Raw genomic sequence first — 12,242 nt, forward strand, 5'->3', positions numbered from 1 at the left:
CCGATAAAACACTGCTACTCGTTTTTTAAATGGTACTTCAACTTAACTCGTTGATATAAACAGCTAATAGCCGCCCACATATAATTGTCAAGTAGTTTAGCCGTGGTCGCTGTTTGGAATAAAAGAATTAACTAAATTTCGATTCTACGCCGATGAATGAAATAATGGATTTAACGTTAAATTTGAGTTGCGATCTTTCTCCATTTTCAGCTTGCCGAGGCTGATGACGATTATAGTGTCAACCTCTCACAAATAATATGGCACTTAATAAGCTCCCTATCAATTAACAATTGGTTCATGAGTCAGCGTGCGTTCATCGAGAATTGAAGCACGCGGGAAGTTTGGAGAGCACGAAAGATGCGTAAGAGTTGCTGGAGGCGCAGCCGAGAGCAAATCTTACTTCTTGAGCACGCTCGCGCAATTGAATTGAAAAAGGAATGTTACAGGTGTTTTATATATTTACATCTTATTCCTATTTCATACGGGTTGTACCTGACAAGTTAAATCGACAAACATAGGCTTTTTGACACAACAGACAATTTTCTCTGTGACGTTTTTCAAACGAGTAAACGATAACGAGGAAGTTTTTATATGATCATTAAGTAGGAACTGAGTAAGGTTTTATTGACCGTCGTTGTGTTGCTGTTTAGACGAAACATTTCTCGTTGCATTCTCAGATAACCTCAGTCTAAGAAAAAGGAAACGAACCCAGAATAATGTCGACAACAAATTTCAATGGAGGTGGAACACAAGCGAAAAAATTACAAGAACTACATTGCTCCCCTTCTCTGATTGGTGTGCTTCAACAGGAATTTAAAATTTCTTTCTTAACAATCCATATTCTCCTTTCCATCACAGCATTTCTTGGGAACTTTCTTATCCTCGTTGCCCTTCACAAACAGTCTTCCCTACATCTGCCGTCCAAACTCTTGTATCGTTGTCTGGCAACAACTGATCTGTTGGTTGGTCTTGTTAGACAGCCCCTCCAAACTACTATCTGGATGTCCTTGGTTCACGAACAGTGGAGTCTTTGTCGATACGCATATGACGCAGCCACCATCACAGGCTATGCATTATGTGAAGTGTCTTTCATGACGATAACGGCCATAAGCGTGGACAGGCTATTCGCGCTACTGTTGGGGCTAAGATACAGACAAATTGTAACTTTGAAGCGCACATACATCATCGTAGCTACCTTTAGGATTGTATCTAGTGTTATTGCTTTATGCTACACATTAGATTACCGTATACTTATTTGGTCTGGCATTATAATTATACCATCTTGCCTTGTTATTTCAGTCGCCTCGTATTTAAATATTTTCCAGGGTCTCAGTCATCATCACACTCAAATACAAGATCATGTCCAACAACAGCCGAGCCAACCAAATGCACTGAACATGGCGCGATACAAAAAGGCATTGTACAGTTCACTGTGGGTGCAGTTAGCACTGGTAGTTTGCTATGTACCATCCTTTATAGTGGTAACTGTAGTTGCTGACAGTAAAACACGTTCATCGCACTTAGTTGAATTGGGGCAAGTAGTAGTTTTCTTAGTTTATTTTAACTCTACGTTAAATCCATTTCTTTACTGCTGGAAGATTAGTGAAGTAAGACAAGCAGTAAAGCAGACAATACGACAGGCACTTTGCTATCCATGGATTTAGATCTTATTGGAGTTACATTCTTTTTTTTTTAAACTTTCAAATTTGTCCCATGAAGTCACAATTATTATCGGAGAACTCGGCGTCTTTTTATAGTTACGCTTAAACAGCTGATGGAAAGGCAGTGCAGACACTAACCACATCTTCAGTTTTCAACAGAACGTTTCTTGCCATCAAACTTTATCATGAATACAATAAGCCATAGGTGACGAAAAAGGATTCATGCATTATACTTTCATGCTTATTGTCCTAAGCAGTATGAAGGCATCGGAAAAATGCTTCAGAGAATAGTTTATAAAAAAGTTGTTCGAGCTGACGAAGATTTTGGAAAAATAGTTTAAAATATAATTTTAACTGTATTTTTTTCCTTTTTGAAAGCGGGCAATTAACGGTATGACGCCATTTTGCCAAACGTGCAAGTTTCAGTCACGAGTTTTGTGATCAGAAAAATCTCTCTTGTTTATCATCATTTGAAGATGTTTTTGTTACTTGTAAATGCTCACGAAGTTTAGCTGTTGTTACAGAGTTGTCTTTCAGATCGGTGGTTTTTTTCTAAAATTTCTTTAGGATTAAACCGGAATAATTTCAAATAAACATGATATACTCTTTTCTTTTAAAATATTTAATATAATGGGTCTCTTTATATCCAGTTTGTTCCTGGTGTATCGTTAGGTTGTCTCCAACTTTTTTTTACATCTACGACCACCACATCTGATCGATTAACTGTCCCTCAGTTTCACTTCTTTTTCTTTTAGGCCGTTTTACAAAGCTTTTTTGGAGTTCTGAATTTAATGCAATACAGGGAGAATCTTTCAATTAGTTGTCGCCTCTAACACATGACAGTTATCTAGATATGCTATTTATTCTGTCAAGAAAGTTTACCCATATCAAATAATGATATTGTCGATGTCTTTGCGTGTGACAAGGGAATTTCCTCTTGGCCCTAATTTGTGCGTACTTAGATAAAACTCAACTTTGAGCTAATTGCGATAAACAGCTAATTGCGGCCCACATATAACTCACTTGTAGTTCAGCTGCAGTCGCTATTCTGAATAATCAAGGAAAATTTGAAAGAAATTTCGTGGGATAGAATTCCTATACAAGAATAAAATAAATAGATGCAATAAATTGTTCATCAAGTGTCAATTCAAAAAATTTTTAATTATCCATCCCCCGCGTTTTTCATCTTGATAAAAAATCATGTCTACTTCAGTACTGGAATGTAAGTCTCGTTCTGAAAGGAGCATCTCCAATCGCTCAAGAGACTCGTAGCAAGGAAAATTCAATCACCTGACCCATTCATAAACGTTTACTTGAATTGAAAATATCAATGTTTTACTCGTCTCTTGTTACCAAGGCGTTGGAAGAAAACGGCAAACAAACTGATTCTTGGTCCAATGGGCTATATTTGGCTAGTTATTATTTAGGACAATCACAGAATTTGCAAAAGGAGAACAGATAAAGACTATGACAACGAAACTGCAGAAAAAACTTGAACTTTGCTGGCGTAAAATCTTAATCATGTTCGGCTATTTTCTTTATTGTTTTTGCCGGAGACGAAGCAGTACGAATCGAAAAAAACGCAAAACGTAAAGTAGTGTTCATTGATGCGAGGAACGCTTTCATACAGTTCCTAATACTGCAGTGCACATATATGATTTTCATATATTCAAATTCATTTAGTACCTTCTAGCGTTATTATATAACATCTAGTTCTTTTTATTGCGATAAGAATTGTGCTTTATCAGTAGCCACATACAGTTTTTTCTTGTCAATTTTTTTTTTTATTTTGATCAATAACTTACATTTAATCAAGCAAGGGGGCAAAGTAATTGACTAAACTTTTGTTTCGAATTAAGGAGCAGGAATAAACTGTTGCTTGTACAGTCACCAATTGAACTGCCACCAATAAGACTCATAATTAGAGTAAAGCTTAGCTCCGAAAAGTTACCGATACTGTCAAGAGAAAGGTCCCTTACGTAAAAGCAGGACGTTTGTTTACGTTTGTTGTGAATTCTCATTATTTATTACAGCTTTTTTATCCAATTTATACGGTTTTCCCCAAAAATCCATACTTTAATTTACAACTCTAACTTTCCAATTTAGGACAAGAGTTCTGCACTGAAGTTCCAGCTTTCAGAGAATTTACAATCTGTAGAATTTTTTCCGCGGTGATGTAAGCTCATCTTAACTAACATTCACTCATTGGGTAAAGTAACATTTATTCCTTTCATGCTGTTTCACAGAACGTCTAACCAGTCACGTCCATTCCTTTATGATCTCAGACTACCCTACTCTCATTTCTTTACTGACGTACACTGAAGTCGCATTAAAGGTCCACAGTATTTTCGGATTTCAAAACTTCGCACAGACATGTGATCATGGTTAAAAAAAAAAGAAAGGAAGGATTCCTAAAATCAAAAATTATTTCTAAAAGATAACCTGGCTCTATATCGGCGCCTCTTTCAATATTCCTCAGGATTTGATATTCCCCATCCTTCCTCGAGGGCGCTGTACGCACTCGAAAGAGCTCCTTCGTTCCATCCATCTTCTAATGAATACGCCTCCCCAACCAAGTAAATTTCCTCTCCGGGGAAAGGACGTTTCGCCCAGTTTTTCACATCGTGTCGGCTCACGTTGGACCCTGCCTTTGTCACATGCCTGTTAAATAGAGATATGAATAAATGTAAATATACAAGATGGTCCAGATCTCGCTACTTAGACAAATACAGAAATTTCTGTGACAGAGGGAACTCCCTTATTCGAAACGGTGGAATAAGTACCAGCCTAAGTCTAACAAGGCTAGGCCGATCAAAATTCTTTATGCAAACTACTTTATAAGGAACGGGATATATGGAAATAAAATAACAGAATCTGGCTCATAGGAATTCAGTTGGTAACGTAGGAGGCCATCATCTAGGAAGTGGTGAGCCACACGTTCGACTCATCTAAACATCTTACTTTGGAAAGGTCTTTTCAACTAAGGAAAATATTAGAAATTACTAAATACAGACTTAATAAGAACCAATGAGAACGCTTGGATTTACCTCGGGAGTACCTTGCTATATAATGAACAAAAAATTATTCCATGGACACTGGGCACGAACTATTTTCATTCCCGAGTTACGATGCATAAAAAAAAAAGGAAAAAAACCAACGAGCGGGAGCGAACGAGTGATTTGTAGATGCATCGCAACGAGTGAATAAAATTGGCTCAAGCACTTTTCATGGTATGATGTCTTTATTTCTCACTGACCGGCGCATTTCAAAGATTGGAAGCGAACGCCTATGAAAATACATCGTTCGTCCAATCAGAGACTCGAACGATAGTACTTTACTGTATAACTCTCAATGTGTATGAAATAAAACAGACTATTTCATTTACAAGGTTAGCGTACGCACCAAGCGACTCTGTCCCAAAATTTGAACACCATATCCAATGGATCTGGTACATCTTTTTCTGGAAACACTTCTTGGACAGCTTTCTTTATCTCCACCTCAAAGCCTGCTCTAGGCAGCTTGGACATCTTGCCCCACTTTGCAGCGCAACCCAACCAGGCATATGTCAGTTGAATAACGGCTTCTCCCTGAGGTCCTCGTCCACTTAATAAAATACAACAATGATGAAGACAATGTCAAATATCTTAAAACAAAAGTGGTACACTCCCGTTATGTTTGCTGATCGATATCTTAAAATTATTCACTAGGGCCACCCAACTCGTGAAAGATATGTCATTTCCTCGTTTTTTGTGTCCCCAGCACCTTTCAAAGAATAAGAAAAGGTTTTCCGCTCATCATTCAAACCTATAGCCGTAATTTAGTCAAAATAGAGAGAAAATTTAAAAATGAGGAAATATGAGGGGGAAATGTGGCGACTGGAGCAGTTTCTTTTCCATATGGCAAAAGGAAGTCGTGCGAAGGCACAAGGTAAAAGAGAGCAAACAGACTAATGGTAGGTGGAGGTGAAAGATGTATTTCTTTCCGGTTTTCCTTTTTTGCTGGGAAGTAATGATGACTGTTTCTCGTGTTACAGTGAGCGTGATAAAGAGACTACCAACAAAATTTAGCCGGAGTGACAATGGTACCAAGTTAGAATTATAACAGCAAAAACACATAATGGTCATAGAGCGTAAACCAGATAGAAATTCCGCTTTCACTTACTTATAAGGCACTAACACCATGCATGTCGATGCTGACCAAAATGTTTCGACGATTGGCTCGGATCGGTTCAAATTGGGAAGGTAATCTTCCCACCAAGCAGAGCTATAAATGGCCACTGCTTTGAATGCGTTTGCCCCCTGAATGGATCCAAATAATACATTACTTTTGACATCCGCAGCTACATCTCCCGTAATGGATTCAAATGGAAGAGTCGGAAGAGCAATAACTAGTTTTTTGGCTGACACTTTGAAACGATCGGTATGAACTGCATAACCCCCTTCCTTCCTTTCCAGACCATTTACGCTCTCGTTTAAAACCAACTTTGCACCAAAGCGCTGTGCAGAAGTTTTTAGTGCTGTTGTAATATCTGATATACCGCCTCTTGGTTTGACGAAATTGTATGAAAAATTTTTGACAGCTTTATCGTGTTCGTATTGGTATAATGTACTTTCTTCGTAGAAATCTCTCTTGTCAACGTATCTGGTGTATAATAGCTCGCAACCTTCACTTCCCAGTCTTTCGCACATAAATTCTCGGTAAAAAGGAAACTCGAGTGCTTTTTCTTTTGTCATGTTTTTCCAAGCGAACAGATACATATCCAACCACGTCATATTGGAAAACGGCCCTGACATGAGCGTCGGGAAAGCTTTTTCCTTCAGAGATTGAAAGGTGGATGCATTAACACCTCTTGCTTGAAAAAAAACGTCTGTGAGATTTCCAATGAACAACATGGTGATGTTGAGGCGTCTTGCTAAATCCCTGACACCAAGATAAGGACAAATGTTTGTCAGTTATTTTAAAACAAGCAAGTGGATTTGGACAGACAGAGACATATTGTCAGGTAGATACATAAACAGAACAAGGTATGGTGAGACAAAACACAGACAAGGTAAGGTCCATGGAAAGATAAACAGTCGGGCTAAACCAAGCAGACAAACACTGATCAGGAAAACAAGTAGTTGTAAAGGTAAAGGGAAACACATAATCAAAGCCTGTTTGAAATGTTTGAATTTCCAGATATGGAGATTTATTCTCACAACAGTGTTCGTCCTCGAATTTTGTAGAAGTAACTAACAAGTCAGTTTTCAAGAAGTTAGTAAAGTCACTCGGCCTTTTAACAATTATTACTTCCTCCTCAAATTAAAAATGGTTCATAATCATTCCGTTATCATGATTAAGCGCTAAGCTATAAATAGACCTATAAGAGATATTTCCTTACATCACTCTTTTGTTTTTCCTATCCACACGCCAGGACCCCAGATCTTTTGGAAATAAAACTCAGTAAGTAAGTGTAAAGCTTTACGAAAACTTGAAAGGAGACAGTAATTAGAGAGAGACCCTTCTCTTTCGCAATAAAATCTGATAAACAAACAGATAAATCGATCAATAAGAAGGCAAATGAGTAATTTAATAAATCGAGAAAACCTTCTTTTAATTAACACATAGACTCTGGGTAGCCGTGTGTCTGTTCAGTATTACATCGCAGATGACGTCAAAATGTGGTACTGTTCAGTATTACATCACAGATAACGTCAAAATGTGGTACTAAAGGACAAAAAAATTGGCGCCTCATTTTACCAGATTTTGGCGTCTTCGGTGATCTATTACGGTACAGAAGTACAATATGCGGAATCTGTTGGTTTTATGTGATAGAAATGTTATATTGGTTGTTATCTATGCGTCATTCCTCCGATAGATCAAAGTAAGAACCGCGATTGAAATGCGTGTATGATTCAGTTTAACATAGAAATCGTGATAACGGGCATTTTGTCTTCTTTGTACTAATAAAAAATTAAATTGTGGTTTGAAAGGCCACTAGCTCTCGAAGCAAGTCCGCTATTATTGTTTGAATAGAGCACTATTGTGGATGGAGCTGCAACCAAGGTACCTGATTCGCCTCAACCCGTGGAGAGTCATAAATTATTTTTTTTAACTTGGCCACATGCTCGAGAAATCTGAATTAATCTCTTCAAAACGGACAATTTGTTTATTTGTAAAAATATTACATTTCTTACTAATACTGATGTTTGGTGCTCGTTGAAACCTGAAGTCGTAGTTCCTTCCACCAAATCTGGAATCTTTCTCGAACAAGCATACGTTGTTTTCTTTCTTCAACCGCATGAGTGTTTCCGCCATGTACAATCCTGATATACCGCCTCCAACCACGACTACATCACAAGTCATTTGTTTCAAGTGGGGCTCTTCAAATAAAGAAAAACGTTATGATACATGGCCAATCCATACCTATGAAAACTTTTATGTTTAAATTTTACTGCACTCTTTTGCCTCTCGAGCACTTGAATGGTAAATAGAGGAATGAAAAATTTACGTGCTAAGTTGTATCTTTTTTCGTTTGATTTCTGATTTGGCCCGTTGAAAATTGAAAAATTACGCTAACCTTCAACACAAAAGTAAGGTGGCACTGGACAACCGCCACAGAATTACGCAAATTCACTTTTACATCATGGATCGCAAGTCAAGGTCCATAAGAGGCGAGAAAGAGTAGGGAGACCAACATACAACCATTTTGCTCGAACAAGCGTAGGCAAGGGATAATGGGCTCCTGGCGTAGCCAATAAAAGGGTTGAACTAAATGCAAAGTTAACACATAGGTGTCCTTCTAAATTCCTTTTTTCAAAACCTGTGAGGAAACTTTTTCTTCTCACGAAATTTAGTCGCCTAAAATTGGGGGAATGTTAAATTTCACAGGATTTTAAGAATACGTTATGAAATGCAAATCTGATATTTTGAATGGGAAACTTCATTGTCATAATGCAGCAGACATTCTGTGTAATTTTAGCTCACAACCGAATATAATGTTAGTAGTTTTGTAATGGTTTCTAAGCTCGCTTCCGGTCAGTTAATTTAACCTTTGTTCGCGGTTACTTTACCCGTGATTTAGAGAATATTTAATTAACAAATAAAAAAAGCCTTGACTGTGCTCTGTTCTGTTGCAAAGCACGCAGGAAGCGGCTGGAGAACGAAAGAAGTGCAGCGAGAAACACGAATCGTAGTCGACTGTTTCTCCCCACTGCTTGATTGTCCTAGTCACTTCCCAAGTGGTTTAAAACAGCGAGGCTTATTTATCTGTTTTATAATAAAGAATCCGTCAAATTTCCCTCCATCTGTTTTCAAAACAAATTACAATTTTCGAACCGAACAGAAGGGTCATCAGTATTTTTTATGCTGTCATAAAACACGATAAACTAAGCCAATAGGAATCCTTGTCAGAAAGGTGCGAGTAATCTGATTAGTTGAGTAAGACGAAAGCTGTCAAAATGTCAAACCATCAAAGTTCACCAACTGAAAAAGTTCCTATGTCTAATTCAAAACTTTTGCTTGTGGTTTTGTAGTCTGAAAACAAAATCTGAAGTGAAAAGTTCAGTGAAATCCGGCCGAATTGTAGCTCATGAAAACACGCAAGTTTTCTTTTAACGTGAAACTTAGGAAACAAACTGTTCAAGACCTTTGTTTTATGAATTAATGACAGCCGAAATCAAAGGAACATGAAGACTGCTCGGGTTGAAAGTAAACGGAACGAAAGCAAACTCAGCTGTTGTGACTGATGTGGCCTTCCATTCAATGCATCGGAAAGGATATCAGAGCAAGCTCTTAGTTGTTCACGACGATGTAATTTCTGAGGCTTGCTTATGATGAGTTAGGATCGCAGTAACTGTTGCTCTGACACCATGTCATGGTTATATTTTACGTCAATCTTGTTTTGTTTTTAAACACGGAACTACATATACTATAAAAGTGTTTGCTGTGTGAGCTTTATTGCTGCGCGCTCTGAAATGATAAGCTAACTGAGCGTAAAAAATTTCAATACTCGGACAATCCATTTCATTTTCTAAGGAAATGATTTTCGTCTCCGTCACGTTGTAAGGCTTGGCATGTTTACAAACCTTTATTCTTCTGTTGCTATTTGCTGGCCAAATTGGTGAAAGTACAAATTGGCAGATGGCGTGAAGGCGCTAGCTCACCTCTCAGCTCTGTGAGATATGCTGGAGATATGCTGCATCGAAACTATGGAACGCTTTACCGGACGAGTCTCGAAAGATACAAACATTTACTACTTTTAAAAATTACTTAAAAAAATTAGATCTCACGGGACTCTAGCGCGGTGAGGATCTATCCTTAATTATATTTCCTGCTTTTAATGTTTACATTTTATATATTCAACTCGGTGATTACATTGTTAAATTCTTATATTTTAATATTAGCTAGTTCTTAATCTCGATTTATTTAAATTTATATACCTTCACAAGGCTTTATAATTTCCTTTTCTCTTTTCATTTCGTTGCGTACCTGTAAACTAGCTTTTAGCTAAGCGTTCTGACCACGTTAAATAAATTGATTGATTGATTGATTGATTGTGTTTTGTGCTCTGATAAAACGTGCTCTTTCACACGATGCCGACAGCGCGCGTGACATCCACACTTTGTGATAATTAATTCATTGAATTCAGCTATTTATGGTTCAGTTGAGAACGGCGTAAGTACGCTGCAGGTTTAGAAAAGATGGGCAAGGTGGGACTTTTAATTAAATTACCTTTCACTTCTTCACTGAATTACTAGTTACGGATTTGATGTTTTTCAGGTCTGATTTTCGCTATCGTATAAATAGCGCGCTCTTCTGCGAGGATCGTGCATCATACGTATCTAATACTGCAGTTCAAAATATATGAACTTCATATATTCATTGTATCTGATTTATCATCACATGTTTATTACGAATCAACTTAACGGCCTGCTCCCAGTTGGCTTGTTAGCTCAATTGGTAGAGCGCTGCACTAGTATCGCAGAGGTCAGTGGTTCGAATCCCGTACAGGCCTGATTTTTTATCAGGTCTGATTTTCGCTATCGCATAAATAGCGCTCTCTACTGCGAGGATCGTGCATCATACGTAAGAATTACTAGTCTCAACCTGAATTCTCGTTAAGATTTGAGACACGTTGCATGGCTTCAACTTCCTTTTGAAGCCTGTCAATAAATTACAGGCGGATTGTTGCTTTAACTAATCGACCGCAATTTTCGATTTTCTACAACTCTATAGATCAAATAAACTACGTCAGTCATCAATGTTCAAAACTAAAGTAAAACTACTGGGTTGAACCTCGTGGTTTCAGCGCAACAAGTTTATTCTGCTGGAATTTCCAGAGATAGCCAGATTTGCTGATTGCTATAAGTATTGGAAATTGATATTTTCAAAGCTTTTTCTACCCGTACCATGGATTTTCGCAAAAAGCTGCAATTTTAGCTGCTTTACACCCAGAGAATGTACGCGTTGCGTGACTTTAGATAACGGTGACACAACCAGCACGATAACAGTGAGCCTTTCTGCAATAAAAACACCCGAGTCTTCTCAGGCTTCTTTATTTCTGATGATGTGGCTGAAACTCATGATCTCAAATAAGAACTGTCAATGCCAAAATAATTGCTTGGCAAAGCACAAATCATTTCAGCGAAGTCGCTGTAACACAAACGAGTCGTACATTGAGATTTGACTAATGTAAACACTAAATAGGCTTATTTTTGAACCGGTTTAAAGCAGTGCCTTAGAAATACTGCCATATACTGCGACTACACCACCAACCTTGATTTCCAGCTTGATCACCTGTCGCTCGAGTGATATCTCCTTTCCCCCGTTCGTTAACCAGCAATGTAGCTAACACGACCACAGTGATGAAAAGCGAAACAAACAGAATTGCAACTACAAATGCCTTAAATCGACTCACAAAGTATCCATGAACTTCAAAGTTGCGTATTCCTCCGCACTCCTTATCAATTTCCATGTTGGAAAGTCGTGGTGAAAAGTACTAAAGCTAAATATACAATCGACCAAATGGCGACGTCAAACCTATGTGGCCTGAAAAAATGCGACTATACACTCCAACAAATCGTGTGAATACTTTATGAATGATGGGCCGATACCGTTACTAATTATAAGAAACCGGTAATACCGAGGTCAGACCGAAAAAAATCGGTACTAGCGAAAAGTGTCGGTGCTTCTGTACTGCACGTGACCAGCCCACCCTTTGTCTTACACCAGCGACCAGCCGCTAATAGGGAGCCGAAAAAACTCCGGGCTTAACATTGGGCCATGAGCACTGCAGTATACCAGTATAAGCGGTGTGTGAGCGCTGTAAGAGTGGATTCATTAATGACCACGTGTTTCAACTTAAGTAAGTCCTTAATCCGATTTCAAAGTTTTTATTGTCCTGCTGACGCTTTTACAGAATACTGAACACTGCAGAACTTAAACATTGCAAGCTGCCCTATTTTTGTTTTTTTTTTTTAGTCAATCAAATCACGTAATTTATCATTGCATTAAACTCCATGAAGTCAATATCGTTCTCGGTATCATATCGATTCAGGAAAACCATATCGGCCCATCCTTAGCCTTATGTTGTATGTTATG

General features: G+C 38.1%; 2 protein-coding genes across 2 annotated transcripts; one reads left to right on the forward strand and one right to left on the reverse strand.

Annotated features, from left to right (window-relative positions):
* Positions 1–362: 362 nt before the first annotated feature.
* On the forward strand, positions 363–1,703 carry LOC148720253 (melanocyte-stimulating hormone receptor-like). Its single transcript, XM_088738290.1, has one exon. It carries the CDS (start codon positions 717–719, stop codon positions 1,662–1,664), a length of 948 nt encoding a protein of 315 aa, XP_088594416.1. The 5' UTR covers positions 363–716; the 3' UTR covers positions 1,665–1,703.
* A 2,163-nt stretch (positions 1,704–3,866) lies between these two features.
* LOC111333409 (aplysianin-A) lies at positions 3,867–11,953 on the reverse strand. The gene is made up of 6 exons (XM_022938973.2): positions 11,418–11,953; positions 7,838–8,023; positions 7,042–7,084; positions 5,823–6,581; positions 5,064–5,264; positions 3,867–4,322 (listed from the first exon to the last, which is right to left on the reverse strand). The coding sequence occupies exons 1-6, from the start codon at positions 11,614–11,616 to the stop codon at positions 4,127–4,129; spliced, it is 1,584 nt and encodes a 527-aa protein (XP_022794708.2). The 5' UTR covers positions 11,617–11,953; the 3' UTR covers positions 3,867–4,126.
* Between the last annotated feature and the right edge of the window lie 289 nt (positions 11,954–12,242).

This window comes from Stylophora pistillata, chromosome 11 (genome assembly GCF_964205215.1).
Source record: "Stylophora pistillata chromosome 11, jaStyPist1.2, whole genome shotgun sequence".
Taxonomy (NCBI): domain Eukaryota; kingdom Metazoa; phylum Cnidaria; class Anthozoa; order Scleractinia; family Pocilloporidae; genus Stylophora; species Stylophora pistillata.